The sequence below is a fragment of the Eretmochelys imbricata genome, chromosome 5 (assembly GCF_965152235.1).
Source record: "Eretmochelys imbricata isolate rEreImb1 chromosome 5, rEreImb1.hap1, whole genome shotgun sequence".
Lineage (NCBI taxonomy): Eukaryota > Metazoa > Chordata > Testudines > Cheloniidae > Eretmochelys > Eretmochelys imbricata.
The window spans coordinates 99,299,694-99,321,868 of NC_135576.1; the positions used below are offsets into that span (position 1 = coordinate 99,299,694).

At 42.5% G+C, this 22,175-nt stretch overlaps 1 protein-coding gene across 2 annotated transcripts in view; it reads left to right on the forward strand.

The window, feature by feature from the left end:
• The first annotated feature begins 25 nt into the window (after nucleotides 1-25).
• Nucleotides 26-22,175, forward strand: part of PTAR1 (protein prenyltransferase alpha subunit repeat containing 1) — a 55,877-nt gene continuing 33,727 nt past the window's right edge. The window contains exons 1-3 of one of the 2 annotated variants that reach the window (XM_077817599.1): nucleotides 26-123; nucleotides 5,394-5,563; nucleotides 19,104-19,170. In XM_077817599.1, coding sequence (XP_077673725.1) covers nucleotides 38-123; nucleotides 5,394-5,563; nucleotides 19,104-19,170 — 323 coding nt within the window. In that variant the 5' untranslated portion in view covers nucleotides 26-37. Of the gene's footprint in view, nucleotides 124-606; nucleotides 676-5,393; nucleotides 5,564-19,103; nucleotides 19,171-22,175 lie in introns of those variants that run through there. The other variant, XM_077817600.1, reaches the window with a different exon arrangement.

The following is a 22,175-nucleotide window of genomic DNA, read 5'->3' on the forward strand; positions in this document are numbered from 1 at the left end:
GCTTTCGCCTAGCCTCGCTCGGCGGCGGGGGCCGAAGATGGCCGAGTCTCCGGAGGAGGTGGCGGTGCTGGTGCAGCGGGTGGTGAAGGACCTTAACAACGCCTTCAAGCGGAACCCCCACATGTGAGTGCGGCGCGGGGACCCGCCGGGCTGCGGGGGAGAGGGGCGGCTGCCGGGCTCCAGCTTCCCCGGGGCAGCCCCACAGGGGCCAAGCGGAGACCCCGGCGCCGAGTTGGTCTCCGCTTGTCCCGTGCGGGGTAGGGGCAGCACCCTCCGCTCTGGGGCCGCTGCTGCACCGGCCGGGGACAGCGCCCTCAGCAAAGTGGGGGTGACCCGCCCCTCCCGCCAGCCCCTCGCCCCGGTGTGGGACAGCACCCCGGCTGTCTTCTCTGCGAGGGTCTCTGAGCGCTTCACAGACACCCCTGCTGACGCCTCTCCCTGCCCCCGCCAGGGAGGTGATCCGAGCCTGGCAGCTGGGGAAAGTGGGCTCCAGAGGGGTAAGGACCGGATTCCAGTAGTCCCCTTCTCACAAGTCTCGTCCAAGGTCGCACGGATGAAGTCAACTGTGGCCGGCCTCTGGATCTGTTGACTCCCCGAGGCGCCGGCCTTAATTAGGTTAACTTCTTTCGCAGTCATGTATACTTGGCTTATGGCATCAATTTCGACATACCTGAGGTCGGTAAGGTTAAAGGGACACTGACCAGTTATTAGTCTAACCTCAGTAATTAAAAACAAATCTGATTATTGAAACAGGACAAATTATAAATATTTAATTTCTGCCTCACTATTTTATGCTTTTTGATTTTCTTTTGGTGGTTTTTTTCCCCCCCTTCTCATCTTGGATAGTAGAGAATTATCTCTTTGTTCTGGGATTGTGTGTGGCTCTGACATACCATGATGATAGGCACGATATAAAAATCATAGATCTTTCCACTGTTGTTTTTTAATCTGTTGGATTGACAAGGTCTGTTGGACTGTTTCACCCCAGTGCTGCACATTGTTTGTAAACACAATATGGGAGAATTTATTTGTGTATGGGGGGGGTGGGGAGGCTTCCACTGGATTTTTTTTTTTTTTTGGAAATGCATGGAAATATTCCTTTTAATCTTAAATAATGTTAAAGAAATCTAAATTTTGAAATGACAGTGCCTCCTTGAGGCCCCGATCCTGTAATGGATTCTACCTGGCTCAGGGGTCCACTCATGTAGCATTTATAGTAGGATTGGGGCTTAAGCTCTGTGTAGCTCAAAAGCCTGTCTCTTTCGCCGACAGAAGTTGGTCCAGTAAAAGATACTACCTCACGCTCCTTGTCTCTCCAATGTCCTGGAACCAGCACGGCTACAATAACTCTCCTCTAGGTGACAGAAATCCTTAGGATTACATAAAAGGTGACTAGCAGCCTTGGCAGGTAGCTAGGCTTTAAACTGTAGCATATGGATGCTGTCAGAAATAAGGCTTTTTAGATTTAGCCATAAACTAGATTTAGCCATAAACTCTTTATAAAATTTATAGTGAGACATTAATGCACTATAAACAGTCAATGTTTGTGTGCGACCTAAAGAAGGGCTTTTGCTTCTTTTCACATTCTACGCTGTCAAAACTCCCTTTGATTTCAGGGGTACCAGACTAAAACACTTATTTGTTAAGAATGTGCTGCTGTTTCCAACTTCCTTCATGGAGAAAAGTAGGTTAGAAGTAAAAGTTTGTGTGCTTTGATACTGACCTGACATAGCATGCTTAAGTGTGCTACCGGGAGGTCAGGGTAGATACTTATTGGTGGGACAGTATGGGAAAGCTGCTGCTGCTGTTATATCTGTTCTGTAGATAAAGAAGGGACTTCTGTGTCCAAGATTGTCAAGCTGGGCTCCTTAAGCTGAACATGGGCACATGGCTGACATGGTTCACAGGTGCCCCCAATGCGCAGGGCTTTGGAGCTGTGCTCCGGTTCTGCTCCAGCTCCAGGCAAAAACCTGCAGCTCCACTGCTCCGGAGCTGCTCCGTGCTCTGCTCCAAAGCCCTGCCAACACGTACCCCTTCTGCCATGAGAAGGAGACCCTGGAACATGCCTACCTCCAATCTGCCAGGTTGCAGCCCATCTTCTGACTCCTCCAGAACCTTCTCCTGAGATTCTGGCTGCATTTTATTTTGCATCTCTGCATACTCCGTCTGTGGCCCGACCAAGTCATAAGACCTCAGTTCAACCTTGGCACTGGCCCAGATAACTCCCTGGACCGGGTGATGGATGGGTGATGCTCAACAGGGTGAGTGATTGGTGATTGTGAGGTCTTCTTTCTTTTCCTACCCTTTTCACACATTTGGGCAGAGTTCCTCTGGACCGTGTCCACCAACTCCTTCACAGAGCAGTGGCACTGTCCAGGGTTGTCTGCTTTGTGACCCCATCCAGTACTCTTCTTTTGAACCTTTGAGCCTTACACGGTTGAGTGGATGGGCCCTTCAATCTGGGTAGGTCGACACCCACCCCCTTGAGAATTCAGGTAGGCTTCTTGGGCACTAAAGTCACTAAGAGACAATAAAAAGTAAAGTTCTAAGCTGAATGTAAAACTGAGTTGTTGTCTCTCATATTGGGTTTTTAATTAGGATGAAGAGTTTGTATCTTTCTGCCCTTTTTTTTTTTTAAAAAACCTTACTTTTAATTTCTCTTGTAATTAAAAATGCAACCTAAGACTCATCTTGACTTGACTTGTCTTGCTGAGTCATATTTCACTAAAGAAAATGAGGCTGACTGTTTCAGCATATTATGTTCTATTTTTGAACATCTACATAACTTGTAAAATGGTATTGCAAAATATCTTTGGCCTCAGACATACGAACACTTAACCTTGTCTATAACATTACTTGCAAGTAGTTCCACTGAAGCCAAATGTGGTTGCTCACATCAGCAGAATTATGCATACACTTAAGTGTTTGCAAGATTAGGGTCTTAGTTTTTACAAAGAGGTGCACTGTCCAGCAATCTTGGTGATGTAGGACAGTGGTTTTCAAACTGCTGGGTCGCAGAATGTAAGGCACTGGGTCACGGTGGCTCTGGTCAGCACCGCTGACCGGGCCATTAAAAGTCCCATCAGCAGTGCTGCCTGGCTAAGGTAGGCTAGATCCTACCTGTTCTGACACTGCACTGCACCCCGGAAGCGGCCAGTAGCAGATCTGGCTCCTGGAGGTGGGGGGGTCAGGGAACTTAACTTAAAAATTGGACAGTAATAGGCTGCGAACCCAGAGATGGTGGAACCTAGTGATATTCTAACAAAAAGAGCTCCCAACCTTGCTTATAGTTGTTTCTGTCACTTCACGCTGAGCCCCAATCTACAAAAAGTTAAGTTGACCAAGCTATGTCTTTCGGGTATGAAAAATTGTATTTGTGAAGAGCATTCAACTCAGCATGTTGAGATAGGTGGGAATTACTCAGACATTCACGTATTCTTTTAAACACTAAAACAGAATAAAAAGTCTTCTATTTCCAAAATTAAACAAATACAGTGGATTAATGAAAAGAGACGCTAGTTTTACCACTTTCTAGTTCAGGGGCAGTTTGAGCGGGGAGCGGGGAATCTGCTTTTTGGGTATTGTGTATCCAGCAGCTCAGTTGTGTGCAGTGTAGTCTGATTTGCATCAGATTTATTTTGATTTCAAAAACATAAATACTAAAAGTGTCCATCACAAAGGCCTGGTCTACAATAAACAGTTAGGTCGACATAAGGCAGCTTTTGTCAGTGTACACACTACAGCCTTTCTCCCATCGATGTAAGTGCCGTACTATATCAGCATAATAACTCCACCTCCACAAGAGGCATAGGGCTTATGTCCGTTAGTAGTTAGTTATGTAGTTAGAGCCACGCAGTATGTAGTAGTTAGTAATGTAGTTAGAGCCGTGCAGTATCTGTGTTCTGTGTACACACTATGTTGCTAACCTGGTTGTTGGCTGTCTTGTCAATTTCATGGCTCCAAGCCAGACAGCTACATCCCTGCCTGGAGGCTAGCTGCTCAGAGAGCCAAGAAGCCTGGGTGGCTGGCCTCTGCTCCCAGCTGGGAGCGGGGAGCCGAGAGCCTGGGTGGGCAGTTGGGCTCCCAACAGGAAGCTGTGCTCTCACTGCCCCTGTTCAGTTGGTGGAAGCGCTCCTGCTGAGGATGCACACCACTGACAGAAGGAGGATAGTATGGACATAATAATTACTGCAGTGGCTAAGTCGACCTAATATAGATCAATTTAGGGCTGTAGTGTAAACATGCACAAACTCTGGATGTCCCTTCTAATATTTAAAACTTGCTATAATCTACAGTAACACTCAGCTGCTTAAATTGATAGCAGTCTAGTCTACTTGCTTTCCAAAAGACCATTCTAATTCTTCTAACTTGAGGTAGCTTGTATAGTTATTGGACAAACAAATTAAACTATAGTTCAATTTAAAATCAATTTCTTTATACTGCCATCTATATATTTTACGCATTTATTTGCTGGTCAGCATTCTAAACTTGGTATGTCTCATATTGGCTTATTCGTCCCTGAACAAGCCCTGCCTGTTTGTTGTTAAAAACGGTGTATAAAGCAGTCTTGCAATTCTGTTTGCCTGGGATGAATTTTTTTTGTTTTGTGGAGTGGCTGTGAGGTTGAGTGAATAAATAGGAGTGTCTTTTCCCCCTCCCCCCCATCATGGTAAAGGGTGGGCATGTAGGGTTGTATAGGGTTTTTTGAGCATGGGCTGGTAAACTTGCATGACAGGCTTGCAAGGTTGATGAAGTATATCTTGTCCCAATGAATAAATACAGTATATATCTCTGTCTCCAGCTGAAACCAAGAGTATATATACCTCGATGCAAGGTTGGCAAAAGTTTGCTCAAGGGCCACATCTAATTTTCATACACTGGAACAGAGATGCAGCCTGTGGAGACTACACACTCTAGGATGCAAAGCTCTATCTTGAATCAAATTCCCTAGCTAGATCGCTTCAAAGATCTGAGCTGCCTAGCACTTTCTTCTAAAAGATAAGGGAATAGCTATGGGCTCTGTTGTAGATGTCTGAGGTCCTCGCATTGGCAACCACTGCCTCTTACTTAATGTAGCTGGTAAAAATTTACCGCGTTGCCCTCTTCATAGAGTCAGAGAGATTTTAAGAAGCTTATTTGTGAAGTTTATTTTACTGCATGAGGCATTTAGTTAGGAAGGCATATTTAAGTGGGATGTCTGGGAAGTTTCCAGGTTGTGTGTTCAAGAACCAAGAAGGTGGGCAGAGGTAGAAGACATAGAAATCAGAAAATGAGGGGGGGGGTAATATGGGCTAAGTAGAATGGGAGAAGTGGGCAGACTGTTAAGTTTAGAGTAATAATTGGTAAAAGAAAATAAGTAGTCTAATTATATTTTACTTGTGTTTATTTTTAAGAGATGAAATTGGGTTAATACCTTGTCCTGAAGCCAGGTATAACCGGAGCCCTATTGTGCTGATAGAAAACAAGCTTGGCGTGGAGAGTTGGTGTGTCAAGCTTCTTTTGCCATATGTCCACAACAAACTCCTCCTCTATAGACAAAGAAAGCAATGGCTGAACAAAGATGGTAAGTTACTTGGTTGACTGAATTCCTGTATGTTTCCCACTATGTAGTTTTTGATCATCTCTGATACTATGCAGTCCACTTTAAATGTATACTTGGTAGTGTTTTGGAATAACCTAGTGAAATGGGGAAGGAGAAAGGGAACCTATTGCACAAGCTAGCATGGCCATCTTGTAAGTTGTTTCTTCTACCTAAGTTGAGATTCCAACTCATTTTTTTGTCCCCATGCTGTAAGTGGTGTAGAGAGAGAAGCTATTCCTTTGCCTAATTCAGGAGAAATGTTACTGTGTTGGGAGGGAATTTTATCTAACTCTTCTTGGTCAGAAGACTGATGATATATAGCTCTTGGTGGAAGAGGAGTGAGGGATTTTCAAGGTTTATAGGACCCGAGGGGGAAATCATTTATATAAACAAATCTATGTTCTAGAGCTCTTGTTTGCTTTACTAACTCACTTTTGCAAGTGTCTAAAGATATTGCTGACTTTGAATACTTTAAAAACCTTTTTAGGAAAAGGGCTGTGAAGTTCTGCTTCGTTTGTGGGAGTGTCACTAGGTGGTCAGCATGATTTAGAGAGGAGGGATAGCTGTGACATTTGACAAATGACTTTTATGGATAAAATCACTCAGTTTCTCTGTAAAAGAAAGTTGTGTTTGTAAGCTATGGATGAAGGGTAAGATCTGTCTAAGCAATATGAAATTTCTCAGTGTTATTCCTTGAAAAATAGATTTGTGTCTCTGTGGAAAAACTGAAATACCGTATACCTCTTGTAAATGGACTGAAAACTCTGTTCAGTAGGTTGGTACAGCAGCTTAGATGTTATATCACAAATCTATTGCATTGTGGACAGATCGCCTTCTAGTCACGGGATCATGCTAATATACTTTAAAAATGTGAACAAGAAAGGAAAGGAGAACTGTGTTGAAAATGCTTTTGCTACAGTGGCACTCAAACTGTAGCCCTCAAACATCTTATAAGTCTATCATCATATCACCTATGATATGAAGATAGACTTATAAGATGCACCCTTTTCTGCCCCAAAGCTGGGGAAAATAGAAGTGCGTTGCAGCTTACCCTCATGGTCAATGGATTTGAACTGTTTTAAACCAAAGAGTATGTTGGATGCCAAAGTCCGTGGCCCCTCACAGACTGTGCCTTGCTGTCAGCACCCTCTCAGTCCTGGTGATTGTAGTTGTGACAGGATTACATGGGCACAAAGGCAGCCTTTCACTTAGGTAGGTTCTGAGATATTTAGGGCTTTTTTAGATTAAAACCATTACCTTTAAACGACACTGGGAAATCAGTAGGCAGCTGATGCAAATCATACAATGCAATAGGGTATCCTAATGACATATGCCACTTACTAAGTGAGCTGCTGTACTCTGCTCCAGTGTGAGTTTCCAGGTGGATTTTAGATGTATCCCCAAGTAGGGTTTGCCTAGATTAGGAAAAGAGATCTATATTAACTAGTCCCAATTTTTCACTAGTGTAGACGCATCTTGATTTAGGTGGGTGAGGTCCACCATAAGTGCTCCATAATTTATGTTTGACGTGAGGTGTAGAATTGGTTGTCTTCAACCTAATGTTGGCATGTTAGTCACTTTTGAATTGTTAGCTCTCACAAGAGCTTCATATATATTCTGGATAATATGGAGGAAGATGATTGAGCCTTCTGGAACTCTGCCTGTGAGCAGTCTAGAGATGGAGGATGATGCCCATTATTAGGCTCCGTGTTTGTCGCAAAGGTCATGGAAATCATGGATTCCATGACTTCTGCAGTGGCCACTGTGGCTGACCGGAGGACTGCCCAAGCAGCTGACCCTGGAGTTAGCTGTCAGACTGGCTGGAGGAGTAGCAGATGGAGCAGCTGTTGGCTTCCCAGGGCTCCCTCCCCCGGCGGCGGCCAGAGTAGCCGCTGGTCGCCTGGGCCTTCCTCCCAGCAGCGGTACCCCCAGGGCTCCCTCTTACAGTTCCCTCCCACTATGATTCTATTGGGGTATTTATGGTATAAGTGCCAGGGGCGGCAAACTTTTTGGCTCGAGGGCCACATCTGGGTGGGAAAATGGCATGCAGGGCTTGAATGTAGGGCTGAGGCAGGGGCTTGGGGTGCAGGAGGGAGTGCGGGGTGTGGGAGGGGTGCGGTGTGCAGGAAGGGGCTCAGGGCAAGGGGTTGGGGCAGAGGAGGGGTTGCAGAGTGCGGGAGGGGGCTCAGGGAAGGGGGTTGGGGTTCAGGTGCAGGAGGGGTGTGGCAGGGGCTCAGGGCAGGGGGTTGGGGTGTGGCGGGGGTTTGGAGTGGGGGTTCTGGCCCAGTGCTGCTTACCCGGAGTGGCTCTGGGGTGGCAGCGGCACGCGTTGGAGCCAGGGCAGACTCCCTGCCTGCCTGCCCTGACCCCGTGCCACTCCTGGAAGCGGCTGGCACCATGTCACTGCGGCCCCTGGAGGAGGGGGCACAGAGGGCTCTGCATGTTGCCCTTGCCAGCAGGCGCTGGTATGCACCCCCCCCCACCAGCTCCCATTGGCCGGGAACGGGGAACCACGGCCAATGGGAGTTGTGGGGGGTAGGGGGAGCAGCTCAGGGCAGCACTCGGAGCCCTCTGCCCTCCCTCCCCCAGAAGCCGCAGGGACGTGGTGCCGCTCGCTTCCAGGAGTGGTTCGGGGCTGCACCGCCAAGGGGTGGCAATCCTGCGGGCCGAATTCAAAGCCCTGATGGACCGGATGCGGGCCACAGTTTGCCCACTCTAGTATAAGTCATGGACAGGTCACGGGCTGTGATTTTTTTGTTTCTTGCCCATAACCTGTCCATGACTTTTACAGAAAAATACCTGTGATTAAATCGTAGCCTTACCTCTAATGACTCTTCAGGTTTATTTTTGGGGGGAGAGAACCTGACCTATTTCAGTTCACCCGTAGTCTCTTGCAGGTGGAACTGGAATATTTTGTGAACAATGGCATTATATGCCAAAAATATATCTAGCAGAATGAGTATGAGCGTACTTTCCTTAACTTCCCCCATCCAGAGACATCTATCAGAATAGCAGGTGCCATCTCTGTTAGGTTTCAGGCCAGGTTACTGTGCAGAGGAATCTTGTACTGGTCGGTAACAGTCTACCAATGTCTGTCGTGCAGTCTTCGTGATATCTGCAGGGTGACAAGAGTCATAGAATATTAGGGTTGGAAGAGACCTCAGGAGGTCATCTAGTCCAATCCCCTCCTCAAAGCAGGACCAACCACAACTAAATCATCCCAGCTAGGTTTTTGTCAGGATGGGCCATAAAAACCTCTAAGGATGGAGATTCCACAACCTCCCTTGGTAACCCATTCCAATGCTTCACCACCCTCCTAGTGATATAGTGTTTCCTAATATCCAACCTAGACTTCCCCCACTACAACTTGAGACTATTTATTCTTGTTCTGTCATCTGCCACCACTGAGCACAGTGTAGCCCCATCCTCTTTGGAACCCCCCCTTCAGGTAGTTGAATGCTTCTATCACTCTATCCCCTCACTCTTCTCTTCTGCAGAATAAATAAACCCAGTTCCCTCATCTTCTTCTCGTAAGTCATGTGCCCCAGCCCCCTAATAATTTTTGTTGCCCTCCACTGGACTCTCTCCAATTTGTCCACATCCCTTCTGTAGTGGGGGGACCAAAACTGGACGCAATACTCCAGGTTTGGCCTCACCAGTGCCGAATAGAGGGGAATAATGGCTTCCCTCAATCTGCTGGCAATGCTCCTACTAATACAGCCCAATATGCCGTTGGCCTTCTTGGCAACAAGGGCACAGTGGTGACCCATATCCAGCTTCCCGTCCACTGTAATCCCCAGGTCCTTTTCTGCAGAACTGCTGCTTAACCAGTCGGTCCCCAGTCTGTAGCGGTGCTTGGGATTCTTCCTTCCAAAGTTCAGGACTCTGCACTTGTCCTTGTTGAACCTCATCAGATTTCTTTTGGCCCAATTCTCCAATTTGTTTAGGTCACTCTGGACCCTATCACTATCCTCCAACTTATCTACCTCTCCCCCCAGCTTAGTGTCCTCTGCGAACTTGCTGAAGGTACAGTTAATCCCATCATTAATGAAGATGTTGAACAAAACCGGCCCCAGGACCAACTCCGCTTGATACCGGCTGCCAACTAGACTGCCAACTAGACATCGAGCCATTGATCACTACCAGTTGAGCCCAACAACCTAGCCAAGCTTTCTATCCACCTTATAGTCCATTCATCCAATCCATACTTCTTTAATTTGCTAGCAAGAATACTGTGTGAGAATGTATCCAAAGCTTTGCTAAAGTCAATATATATCACATCCACTGCTTTCCCCATATCCACAGAGCCAGTTTACCTTCTACAATGAGATATCAGGTTGGTCAGGCATGACTTGCCCTTGGTGAATCCATGTTGACTGTTCCTGATCACTTTCCTCTCCTCTTCAAAATGGATTCCTTGAGGACCTGCTCCATGATTTTGCTGGGGAATGAAGTGAGGCTGACTTGTGTATAGTTCCCTGGGTTCTTTTTCTTCCCTTTTTAAAATATGGGCACTATATTTGCCTTTTTCTAATCATCTGGGATCTCCCCTGATCGCCACGAATTTTCAATGATGGCCAATGCCTCTGCAATCACATCAGCTAACTCCCTCAGCACCCTTGGGTGCATTAGATCTGGACCCATGGACTTGTGTATGTCCAGGTTTTCTAAATAGTCCTTAACCTATTCTTTCACAGCTGAGGGCTGCTCACCTCCTCTCCATACTGTGTTGTCCAGTGCAGCAGTCTGGGAGCTGACCTTGTCTGTGAAGACCAATGCAAAAAAAGCATTGAGTACTTCAGCTTTTCCACATCATCTGTCATTATGTTGCTTCCCCCATTCAGTAAGGGTCCCACACTTTCCCTGACCACCACCTTGTTGTTAACATACTTGGCATGTCCGCCCTTGGCATGGTACATGGTAACATACCTGGCATGTCAGTACTGGGAGTTGTCTTGCCACAACTTTCTATATACTCTATGATCAGAAATAGAAGATTTGATATTGTCCAAACAAAGTGATGGTTTCTTCATTAAAGGCCATATAATCTCCTATAAAAAGACTGTCAATGTGCTATTTCTAAGAAAGACACTGACAGTTTCCACCAGTCATGGACCACTTTCTGTCCTGATGCACAATGAGTTCATTGCTGCTGGATAACTGCAGCCCCACTACTGATACCCAATTCAGTTGGCAGGTTATTGTCCAGAATGAACTCTCTTCCAAGCAGCCAATGGCATTTAATACAGTTCTCATGCTGTGCTGTTGGGATCAGGTAAAAGGATCTATATTTGTTTCTGAAAAATGGGCTTTCATGAAGAAATATCTGCTTTTGTTCCTGAGTTTGAGACTATCATGGCTTTAGCTGATCAGAGTTAGGGATATGGGGATCCTTTCCCACTGGTGCAGTAGGCTAATCATGACAGGGATGCAAGGAGACACACAGACACGCAAACTTCAGCAAGCAGACTATTTTTTCCCAACCCAGAGATGGAGGTAACTGGGCTGAATGGAACTTTCCAAAGTTTGAAAGGAAAGATTAAGGTTTAGATAAGGGAATATGTGTGTATAGGGATTTTTGTTCTAACCCTTTGCTCTGCATGCTATTTATGTTTGGGTGAAAGAATAATAAATGGTTTGTTTTTGAAGAAGCTGTTTGGGGGTTATCATAGTCAGCTTGCTGATCATGGAGGAAAAGGGCTTACAGGTTCCAAACGTGAAAGCCCCAACGGTGTTAACCTGGTTAGGAAACGGGGGCTCCCACCCAGACATCTAGTCCCAGAGTGGTTGGACTTCAGCGTTCCATTCTTTTGAAAAGTCACTCAAAAGGGACTCTGAAAGGCCTAAAATGTAGCTTGCCTTGTAACTGTGACATCAGTGTAATACTGTTTGACAATAACAAGATCTGGATCATTTCCATGGGTGCATTAGGATCCCATCTGGTTGCTACTGATGCATTCAGATCTGATAGAAACCTATGACCATATCTGATCTCAAATTCTCAGTTTGAGAACTCTTCTAAACCTCAGTAGAAAGAATTTTTTAAATGCAAAACATAAATAGTTAAGTCTGACATGGTATCAGAAACCAATGTGAATTTGAAGTGATAGCTGACTTAGATGGACTAGTCAGAACATTAGCTTATCATACAGGCACCGGTGAGGTGTGTGTGGATTGTCTGGCAGTTCCTTCACATGCAGAATTTCCTGATTGGACCTAGATTGTTATAGAAAAGTCCTGCCCTAGAAAAGCCTCAGCAGACAGAAAAATGCTTTCTACATCTGTAGTCCAAATTAAACATATAATGCAAAGCTTGTTTCATTTTTGGATGTAAGCAAGAAGGCAACCATTGGTTCTTATTTAGTCTCCAGCTCCCTACTAGCTAAATTTGTCCTATTCTCATAGAATCAGGTGCTTTGTTGTAGTAAGGCTCAGATCTGCAAACAGAATTTGCTCATTCAATTACTCTTGTTAGCAATGTTCAGGGCGGAAGTTGAAGTCTTTTAATTCTGTCTCTGACAGAGCCTGTCTGAAGTCCTTTCATCCCAAAATACAGACCATAAAACTGTCATCTTACAAATATTTCAAGAGTGTGAAATCCAGGTTTTTGTCTTTTTCTCTTGAAGAGAGACTCCCTTTTCCATTGTTTTTAACAGAAAGCAAACAAAAAGTGCCTGGTGCGAGATGGTCTGCAAAATTGTTCAGGTTTGTCCAACTTTTAAAGTGATGATCTGTATGTTCTCAAGACTCTGCTATATTAATGACCTGCTTTATATGCCAAACTCTGCTTTAAGTGTTGGATAACATGCTTTACCCTTAACTGAACACTGCCTTTGTCAAGATAGAGAAGTTTGGCAGAATTCATAAGCTGAAATGATGGAGACGATGAATGCTGAAAAATTCAATAATCCTGTGACTGAGTTACAGAAAGGAATTTGTTTTCATGTAAATTGTTATACATAATCTTCCAAATGTAGACATTACTTGACTTAGAATCTAAACTGTGATATCCTCATATGCTAAAGCCCCACACAGCACTTCTTACTCAGGCAAAATGCCTTTTCACTTTTAATAGAACTTTGCATGGTGGGCAGGTCTCTTCTGGTTATAATGCCAAGTATAGATTTGGTTCTCATTGGTGCTAAAGTCATTAGCCTCTTGGGTGGGAAAAAGTTTGGCAATTGAAATTGTATTCTAGTCTTTTCCAATTGGTGTAATTGGAAGTTCCGTAAACAATCTTAAATACAGGAGTGAAAATAAATGGCTCTGCTTCAAATATCAATTCTTGCAAGTAAATGATACATAATCATCATTTGCTAGCAGGATCTCATAAGAAGCAAGTACATTGTAATGAGTTATTGATTATTTATTGAGACAAGTGCTTAATCTACAGCTGGTCCTTGTTACGTACTTACATAGAGAGAAGGAAATTCAGAGTTTTTTGGAATCCAGAAAAATAGGGCCGTGACTAAGCAACCTTGCCATAGAATCTTACTAAACTACAGCTTTCTCCAACTTCTTTGGAAAACTGAAGGTTTTAAAATATCCTAGGTTTACTACACACTTTGTGATCCCTCCTATAATGTTTAGATTTTATGCATGTATACTGAATATATACTGTGTGTAGTGTCATCACAAATTGTTCAGCTGATTACTAGAGGTTATTGTGAATATCTTCAGTCTATTTGATATAAAATGCTCAGTTACCACATATTATTTAGCATTGTATACTCCACGGTCTTCTTTATTCCAACAAGGAATAAAAGGAGTGTCTCTGATATTTTTATTTACAATTGAGAGCATTAATATGTAGAGTGTGATATCAAGATGCTTGTTTAGGCATTACAGGGCATCCAATAGTATGGTTCTGGTTAGGAACTGGTTACTGTCTTCACTGTGAATGCTTGTTGCTCAAAAGAAAGCAGAAGAATAGCTTAAGGTAGCTATTTAGAGAACTGGACAGTAACGGTCTTGGTAACTGTGGCCCTGATTCTATATTGACTTATGCATGTGCATAGCCTCATAGACATGGGTAAGTCCTGTTGGTTTCAAAGTTAAACACTTACGTCTTTGCAAAATCAGAGCCCTACTCTTAGTGTACCATAATTCTAAAAGTGTTGTAATCCTTTTTTCACCACTGAACAGATGTACCTTTTGAAATTAAAATGTCCTATTTCTATAGATTTGTGGTTTCATTTTTACAGTTGTGAGCTGAAAAGCATGCGCGTCATCTTTTTTTATTTTATTTTCTGGTACAGCCAAATAAAAACAAACACAAAGAATCTAGGGCTGCACTCACTTCTTACAGCTGAAGAGACTCTCATCTCTGAAAGCAGCCCAGTGCAATGAGCAGGTATGCTGCTGCATTCTGCATAAACCTCACCCAGCAGCAAAGACCTGTTAAGAGTGAATTAAAAAGTAAACAAATCATATGACCCTAAGGCATGTCTTACTTTTGCGGTATTGTCACAGGAAAAGTAAAGGTGCAGCAGGAAACCAATCCTATTTTGTCCTACAGCTGACACATGGCTTTCCATGGAAAGAATGGCAAAAAATGCCCCTAAAATTCATAAAGGGAACCATAGGTTCAAAACCCTCACTTCTCACAGAAAAAAATCTTCTTCTATTTTTGCAAGTAATGGCTAAGATGACTCTAAGTACTTTTTTTGTTTGTCCTCTTCATGCATTTGACAACAATTTTTGTATAGTTTCACCCTATTCCCTGTATAGTCAATTGGCTTCCCTTGTTTTTGTGGGTTTTTCACGTGGCATTAGGGGGTGAAATGTTTTTAACATAGTAAAATGTGATTGTAAAACCACAAAAAATGACAGAGGGACAGAAGTGTCATGTCTGAAACTAATCTTACTCTTCAGTTATTATTCCATTTAAACTGACTAGATTTCAAGTTGGTGGTGTTCCTGATCCTTGACATAATAAGATGCACTAACCTGGAAATTTGTCTGATACATGGTTGTAATTCTTAATAGGATTAATTAACATTAGTTTGGCAAGTGCATCCACATCAAGTATAAACAAAGTTTGTTTTTTAAACTATTTTAGCTTAATTAATGTCCAATTTAGCTTAGCTAAAATTTTGTTTATCACAGTTGACCCTTTGTATAGTGATGCTACGTAATAATTACACACAAAAACAACATTGCAACCTTAACAATGATTTTTAAAGTCAAGCACTCAAAAGCTAGGAAAAAGCCAGAATTAAGGTTGTCTGTGCATCCTAGTACCAGTATCCTGGCCCAGCCAATCCTACTTTCCTCCTTGAGGCTTGCTAAGTCCCAATCTCCCCACTGACTTCCAGTTTTCCTCCCTGTCCCCACACTGAAACATAGTATCCTTGACCAGTCAGTGCCAGTCTCCCTTCAGCTCCTCATGCAGTCTGTGCTCTCCCTCCACAATATCCCCCACTGGCTCCCAGTCATTCTCCTCCTCCTGGCTTCCAAGCTAGTTTCTCTCTCCTCCTCCAGTGCCAGTCTTACCAGACTCCTTGTCTTAAACTAGTCCTTTCCCTTCCCTTGGTCTGTTTTTTGTTCCATATGCGTTTGAAGCAGATGGTTTTCTCCTCCTGAGTGCCAGCTAGGGGGGCACTGAGAGCACAGGAGAGACATGCTCTCTATTCTCGGTTCCTGTGCATGGCCCCACCTATCGAGCAAGTTCAAATTGCAGTCTTTTTCAGAGGTTTACAACTTGGCCAAATTTGGGTGGATTTTCACAAGGACAGGAAAAAGGCACATTCCTGACACACAAGGGTGCTCCTTGCAAATTTCTAATCTTTGCTCCGGAGTATGGGGGCACTAGAGTATTTCAAAGAGAATGTTCCAATTTAAATTTTTTTTATATTGGCAAAATGTATTTTTTCTTAGCCTTGTTCTCAGAAACAGCTGAACTGTTCTGGGTGAAATTTTCCAAAAACTTTCAGCCTGACACAGCTATCCAGCATGGAAAATTCAGCCCAAATGGTTAAAGTTTGGCCAAGTTACAAGCATCTGAAAATAGGGTCTTATAATGGGTATGTGAGGCAACCTTAATGATAGGCAGTGCTGCCTGCCACACCTACAATATTACTTAAAGAATGGACGAAGGGAGGAAAACATACCATACCAGTGATGAGTCACATTGCAGGAATTGGTAATACCTTAGGTTAAACATTTATTTATTAATGTACAAAATAAGATGCTCAGGGCTCTTTCTCGTCTTGAGAGGAAAGGAGGTTGCAGTTTATAATACTGAACATTCAAGAGATTTTTCTGTTTTAATAATCACAGATTGGAGAAACCATCAGAGGAATGATATGAAAATCCCAACTGCCCAAGTGGGGGAGTTATGCTGGTTCATGTTTAGCAGTGATGTATGTCCATCTCTGTATTTTCTTCCTTACCATTTTACCATCTAGTAGGTTGCTTAGATGAATCTTGCATTTGTGGTGAATTTACTTTAGAAGAGTCATTATCTCCTCTATTCTCTTGATCTATTTTGAAAGAGGATAAGGCTGACATGTTTGTATAACGTGATTTTTAAGTAATGGTGGTGTAATCAGAGCTTTTGAGTTTTTGCCTTTTATCATGTCTGTAACTATAAATAAATATTTCAAATCAGTGATTCCCAAACTTTAACAACCTGTGAACCCCTTTCACTAAGATGTCAAGCCTTGCAAACTCCCTTCTAAAAACGAATATTTCCAGGGATTTTCTCCTTTACATGAGCATAACTAATAAAAGCAGTGATCTTCGAAATATAAAATTTGTTTTTATGACATGCTTATTACACACTATTTATTATTAATTATTATTTATCATTACGGTATTTTTATTACATTTATGAAAATGGCAACACTCTTCCAAGATCTCACTTTCATAGCTTGTATAAGCTTTGAATAAGCCTGTAATAAGACCAGGCTCCTATGTTTCATCAAGGAGTATCAGATGTGAAACAGCATGAAGGTATTTAAGAAGCCAACTCAAAGAGTTCGTCCTACACAAGCATTCAGGTCTTGAGCAGTCCAGGCAAACAATGCATGTTACAACAAAGCTTAAACTTCTTCTGTATAATAATTTTAAAAACAATACTAGCTGCCTATTTAATTTTAAAAACAGCAAAAAATATCCACCTCCCTTTCCATTTCTTATAGGGAGTCTTGAAGTTTAAATCTCCTCAGTGTGATAGATATGCTTGCTTTGATCTGCTTAGCTCTTGGAAGTCCAGGAACTCTGGGCTGCTGGCCCTGTGCTGCCCGGGGTCCCTAGGGACAGCTCTTTCCACCATTAGGGAATTTTTTCCCGAGAACCCCCTGTAACATTTCATGAACCCCCAGGGGTCATGAACCCCAGTTTGGGAACCACTATTTTAAATATTCCATTGTCTTATTTGCTTCTTATTTTTCAGAAGCTATTGTGAAAAAGGTGTGTCTGAAGCAGCCACATCTTACTGCGCGCCCCCGAGTTGGTTTTGTTTCATCCCTTGATGCTTGTGGTGATCTAGTAATGGATAAAACCAGCAGTGCTTTTGCTAAGCCCTGTTGGTCAAGTTTTGGGTTAGCAAAACCATAAGGCCTGTAATCAGCAGAGTACTTAATCGCATGTTTAACTTTAAGCACATGCATAATCCCATGTACTTTAATAGGACTATTCACATGCTTAAAATTAAGCATGTGCTTAAGTACTTTGCTGGATCGGGGCCTACATGAGCTGGTTTCAGGTCCCAGTCTGCCCAAACCCCTAAAATCCAGATACAGGGCTTTGGCTCATCTCTAATACGCAATTTATTTTTTTCCAAGTTTTATGTAACTGTGGGTGGTGCTGGCTGCACTTGAGCATATTGATAAGGTGCCAACGGATGCACTGGTTCACTGCATCAGGCTCCTAGACAGGAGCCTTGATGGCCAAGGCTATGGAATTTCATGTGATTAAATTCACCTTTCTCTGGCAGAAATCCCAAATGAAGGGTGCATCTGGCTAGGCTTGCAGAGAATTGCTTGTGGACCACCCTGGGCCTTTGGAGATTAATGTTCCCCATTGTAGTTACATATAGTCAGTTAATTACTAGTTTTCTGTATGTCCAGTCATCTTAACTGAACCATCCATGGATTTAGCTCCCTGTATATATCCCTTGCTTTTTCTCCCCATCCCTAGCTCTTTTTTCTTAAAACAAATTGTAATCCAGTGCTTCTCCTTCATGAGAATGCAGCTGAACTGAAAAAACTTGTTTTGTTGGCAAATTACTTTGGTGTTACAACCTTCTGAATATATTATTCAAATTAAATTGAACAGTTAAGAATCCAGACTAACAGTCTTGCGAGCAAAAGCACTGATAATTTTGCTTGTATTTTGGAGAGTATCTGTGTACTGCTGCTGCTTCTTACCCAGCTCATTTATATTTAAGAATTGTAATGCCGGGGAAGATTTAATTGACCTGATTTTGTGACTTTTGGAAGAAAGAGTTAAAGAACCAAACCTGAGACACTGAGAATTATCACTGTGTTTTATGAGAGGTGGCATATAACACTAAGTGTTTTTTACCTAGGTAGGCATCAAACTAATTGATTAGTGCAGCAAAATACAGGAGGGAAAGGAAAGGAAAGGCTAGAATAGAATAACTCTTCTGTTTGTCAGCCACCCACATAGCTGCTTCCAGTTTTATTACATCATTAAATATATGTAGAAATTTAGAGTCTGCAGTGTCTAAAGGGGAGTAGAAAAACAAATGTTTATGGGTATGTCTGTTTCTTATTTAGTGATTAGTCACAGTATCTCAATCTTTGGAGAGGCAGCCTATTCAGAGTCTTATAAAAATATTTTCTGTTACATAGTTGTGCAACTTACTAAATTTGTGATGTTCTCTGTTACTAATCCATAGTTGTAGGGGATTTTCCCCTTCCATAGGTGCAATTTTTGTAGTGGTTATTTAGTTGCAGGTAAAAGTATGTAGCATAGAATAGCTATAGCGAGTTGCTATCTGCAGTGCAGAGTTCTTAAAGAGTTTTGCTGTTCCAGGAGATGATTGTAGTTTTGAGTGTTAAGATCTCAATCAACAATTTTAAGAACTTTGCATGTGTTTAAGTCACACAGTGTGTTTCAATTTTAATAACTAAATGGACTAGAATGCTCAAAGATCCCATACAAGCTCTCTGTTTCAGAGCTATCCAGTAGCTTTTAATTCACGTAAGAATATTGTCTTTTTGAATCATAGTTGTCCAGGGGGAGGAGAACCATGATTCCAAGTCATTATAGTGGAGTTTGTAGAGGTCAGTGAACCCAACAGGTGGGTACTTATTTTAAGTACTCAACATGGAAGGAGAAGAAACTAAACCAACTGTGTGTCATCCTTCCAGTTTGAGTTACCTCTTTCTCTGGACTGGAACTCAGCAATATTTCCCAGAGGTGTATTGCAATAAGAACGAGTCAGAGAGAAGAGGCTTTGAAAAAGTATGGGGGCATAAAGAGGGGAGAAGTTTTGATGTTTTATTTCACCACTGTTAATCATTCATGGATTTTTTTTTAAATCTTTTAGAATTGATAGATATCACATGTACGCTGCTACTACTAAACCCAGACTTCACCACTGCATGGAATGTAAGGTATGTCGCACTCAGCAAATGGTATCACAAAGAGCTTGGTCAGCCGCCTTAAATCTGAGTCCGCGTTAAGCTTTGTTTTAAGTGGGATTTAACACTGCTGTTTTGATAAGATGTGCTGAAAGAACTTTTAAAATCTTTTCCTTCCTGATTTCCTTTGTAGCTAGTCTGTTGCATTTCACAGTACAGTAATATATATTTTCAGCACAAATAAAGTGGCATAACCCTTAATCTGAAGATAAAGAATATATTTTACCCGAGGTTACTGATCCTGTTCATGTATCGGTGAACATTTTTATCTTAGATCAAATTTAATATAAAACTGCATCTCCGCTTGCTAGCATATTTCGAGTCAATGTGTTGTATGAAGTTACCCCAATGAATAATTATGTGAACTATGATTCTTTTGTTCACATTGGTATTAAACTGACTCTATAAGGTAGTTGGCAAAAAATTTATTGATAGGTAGCTTCCTTCAGTGTAATCCATTAAGATAGTATGTTAAATACTTAGATTTTATTTTGCTCAAGAGCTAGGGATGTCACACTCATCCAGACTTCACATTTGATCAGCATTTGGTTCCCTCTTGCTGACAACAGGTAATGCAAATGAAGCTTTGCTCTATAGAGTATTTCCACTCTTGCCTGACTCCTGGGGCAGTCTAGGCAGCACTGAGCAGTCTGATGCTCTTAGGACAGGTGTACAATTAAAATGCTGCAGCGGCAGAGCTGCACCAGTGCCGTAGTGCTTCAGTGAAGATGTGACTACACTGACAAGAAAGCTAATTCAGCTCCATGAGAGGCGGTAGCTGTGTCGGCAGCAGAAACCCTGTCATCAACCTAGTGCTGTCTACCTTGGGGGTTAGATCAGTATAACTGCATTGCTCAGGGGTGTGGATTTTTCACAGCCTTGAGTGACGTAGTTGTGCTGATGTAAGTTTAGAGTGCAGACCTACCCTGAGATCCCTACCCACTGCAGCCATGAGGAAAGGGGCTACTAGAATGAACACGCGTACACATTCTCTTCTTTACAACCACCTGGGAAGAGAGGAAACTGAGGGCTCCTTGTCACCTAGGAAGATCATAATAGTACTTAACATTTTTATATTGTTTTACATATAGGTTTGAAATTGCCATTGTGCTCATTTTATAGTTTAGGGAAGCTCAGACAGGAAAGCGAAGCCATTTGCTCAACCTGACATAGCAAGTTGTTGGCAGAGCCAGGATTAGAATTCAGGACTTTGATTCCACTCCCTGTACAACACAGGACTTCACCAAGTGTATTGGAGTAATGGTCTATTTAGTCAACTATGCAATCTCCAGCAGTTGCTAATACCGGATACTTCACAGGAATGTGTGAAATACACATAATAGACAATTATAAAATAACCTCATAAGGGAAGTTTTTTCCTAATGTCAAGTGAGTAATGGTTGCCCTGAATACTACATCCCTTTTTAAAGTTATACCACCATTTATGAAACTGGAAGTTGTTACCCATGTCAGTGCTTAACCCCTTTTTGAGTTCTGCTAATCTTTTAAATTTCTCCTAAGCTCTGGCTGTCAGTAACGTTTTGAGGTAAAGAGTTCCACAGGTTAATTATATGTTGTGTAAAAGAGAAAGAAAGGGTTACTATTTCTTCTATCAGTTATTAAAGGCAGTTTTCTGCCTTTTAATTAGATGTCTCCTTGTTCCAGTATTGTGAGAGAAGGTGCTTGATTGACCTTCATTGCTGCTGCTGCTTCTAGCCTTAGTCCCCTCTATATGGGGGTCAGCGTTTTTGAGTCCTTCTCCATTCTAGTCTGTCTTGAGCCAGTTCCTCAGATACTCTGCAGCTAATCAAATCTTTTTGTATAACATCCATCCATATAGTTCTGGGTCTTCCAACCCTTCTCTTACCCTCCACTTCTAAGTTTAGTGCCCTGTTTCCTCTACATACTTCTGATCTTTTCACATGCCCAAACCATCTAAGCTGGGTTTCCCTCAGCTTTTCTGTAATTGGTACCGCCTTCACACTTCCCCCTGATTCGTTTGTTGCAAACGTGAGATTGACCTTCTCCATAGCTGTCATTGTTTTAATTTTACCTCCATCAGGGTGTCACACCTTGATTATTTTGAGACTCCGATATTCCATTTTCTAATGGCACGGCTGGTCGTCCAAGCTGAATATCAGACTGAGTCATACTATGATATTTAGACATACCTCTAAATGGGAGAAGGGGTGCGGATATGCACTATCCCAAGCATGTCCTCTGATTTTTTCAGTCCACATAGGAACTGTGCAGGCTTGACCATAGCATAGCCCTACTTTCCCAGTGTACACAGAGGAGGCGCAAGGACTTCCCTCCCTCTTCCTGGCAATGCCCAATAGAAGCAGTTCATTGCACTCCCCTAAGCACAGAGACAGCAATTGATCCCCCTTGCACCAGGGCACAGAAGCGGGGAAAGGCTCTTTCCATATTCTTTCCACCCGCACACAAGGGCCAGGGACAGTTTTAAATAATAGTTTGGGGGGTTTTAAACAAGAAATTGCCGCTTTAAATTTAGGTGGTTTTAAATGTTTAGACATGGAGATTTGCTCAGTTCAATAGGTTTCTTGCAGTTGGAAAAATAAAGAAATCAGCCCATTAAGACTGTATTTGTGGTGAATAGCTGTCAGATCCAGATAAAGCAAGTATTTTTTTCCCAGCCTATAATATAATTATCCAGGTTGGTGCTATGAACTGATTTTTGAAGTGTCATTGATTAAAGAAAAGGGAAATGTGGCAGTCATAGTAAAGGGTTGGCTATCATGAGAAAAATGTATCTTCGGGTATTCTTGAAATGATAAAGTTCATGAGGCTTTTAAACAGAAAAACCACCATTGAACCAATATGTGAACTTCTCAGGTGTTGCTATAAGTAATGTTCTCTGTAGCTGTATTGCTGTTGAAAGTTGAATCCATTTTTTTTTTTAATGGAAGTATACAAGAACATAATGTGCATACTGGGTCAGACTAATGGTCCATCTA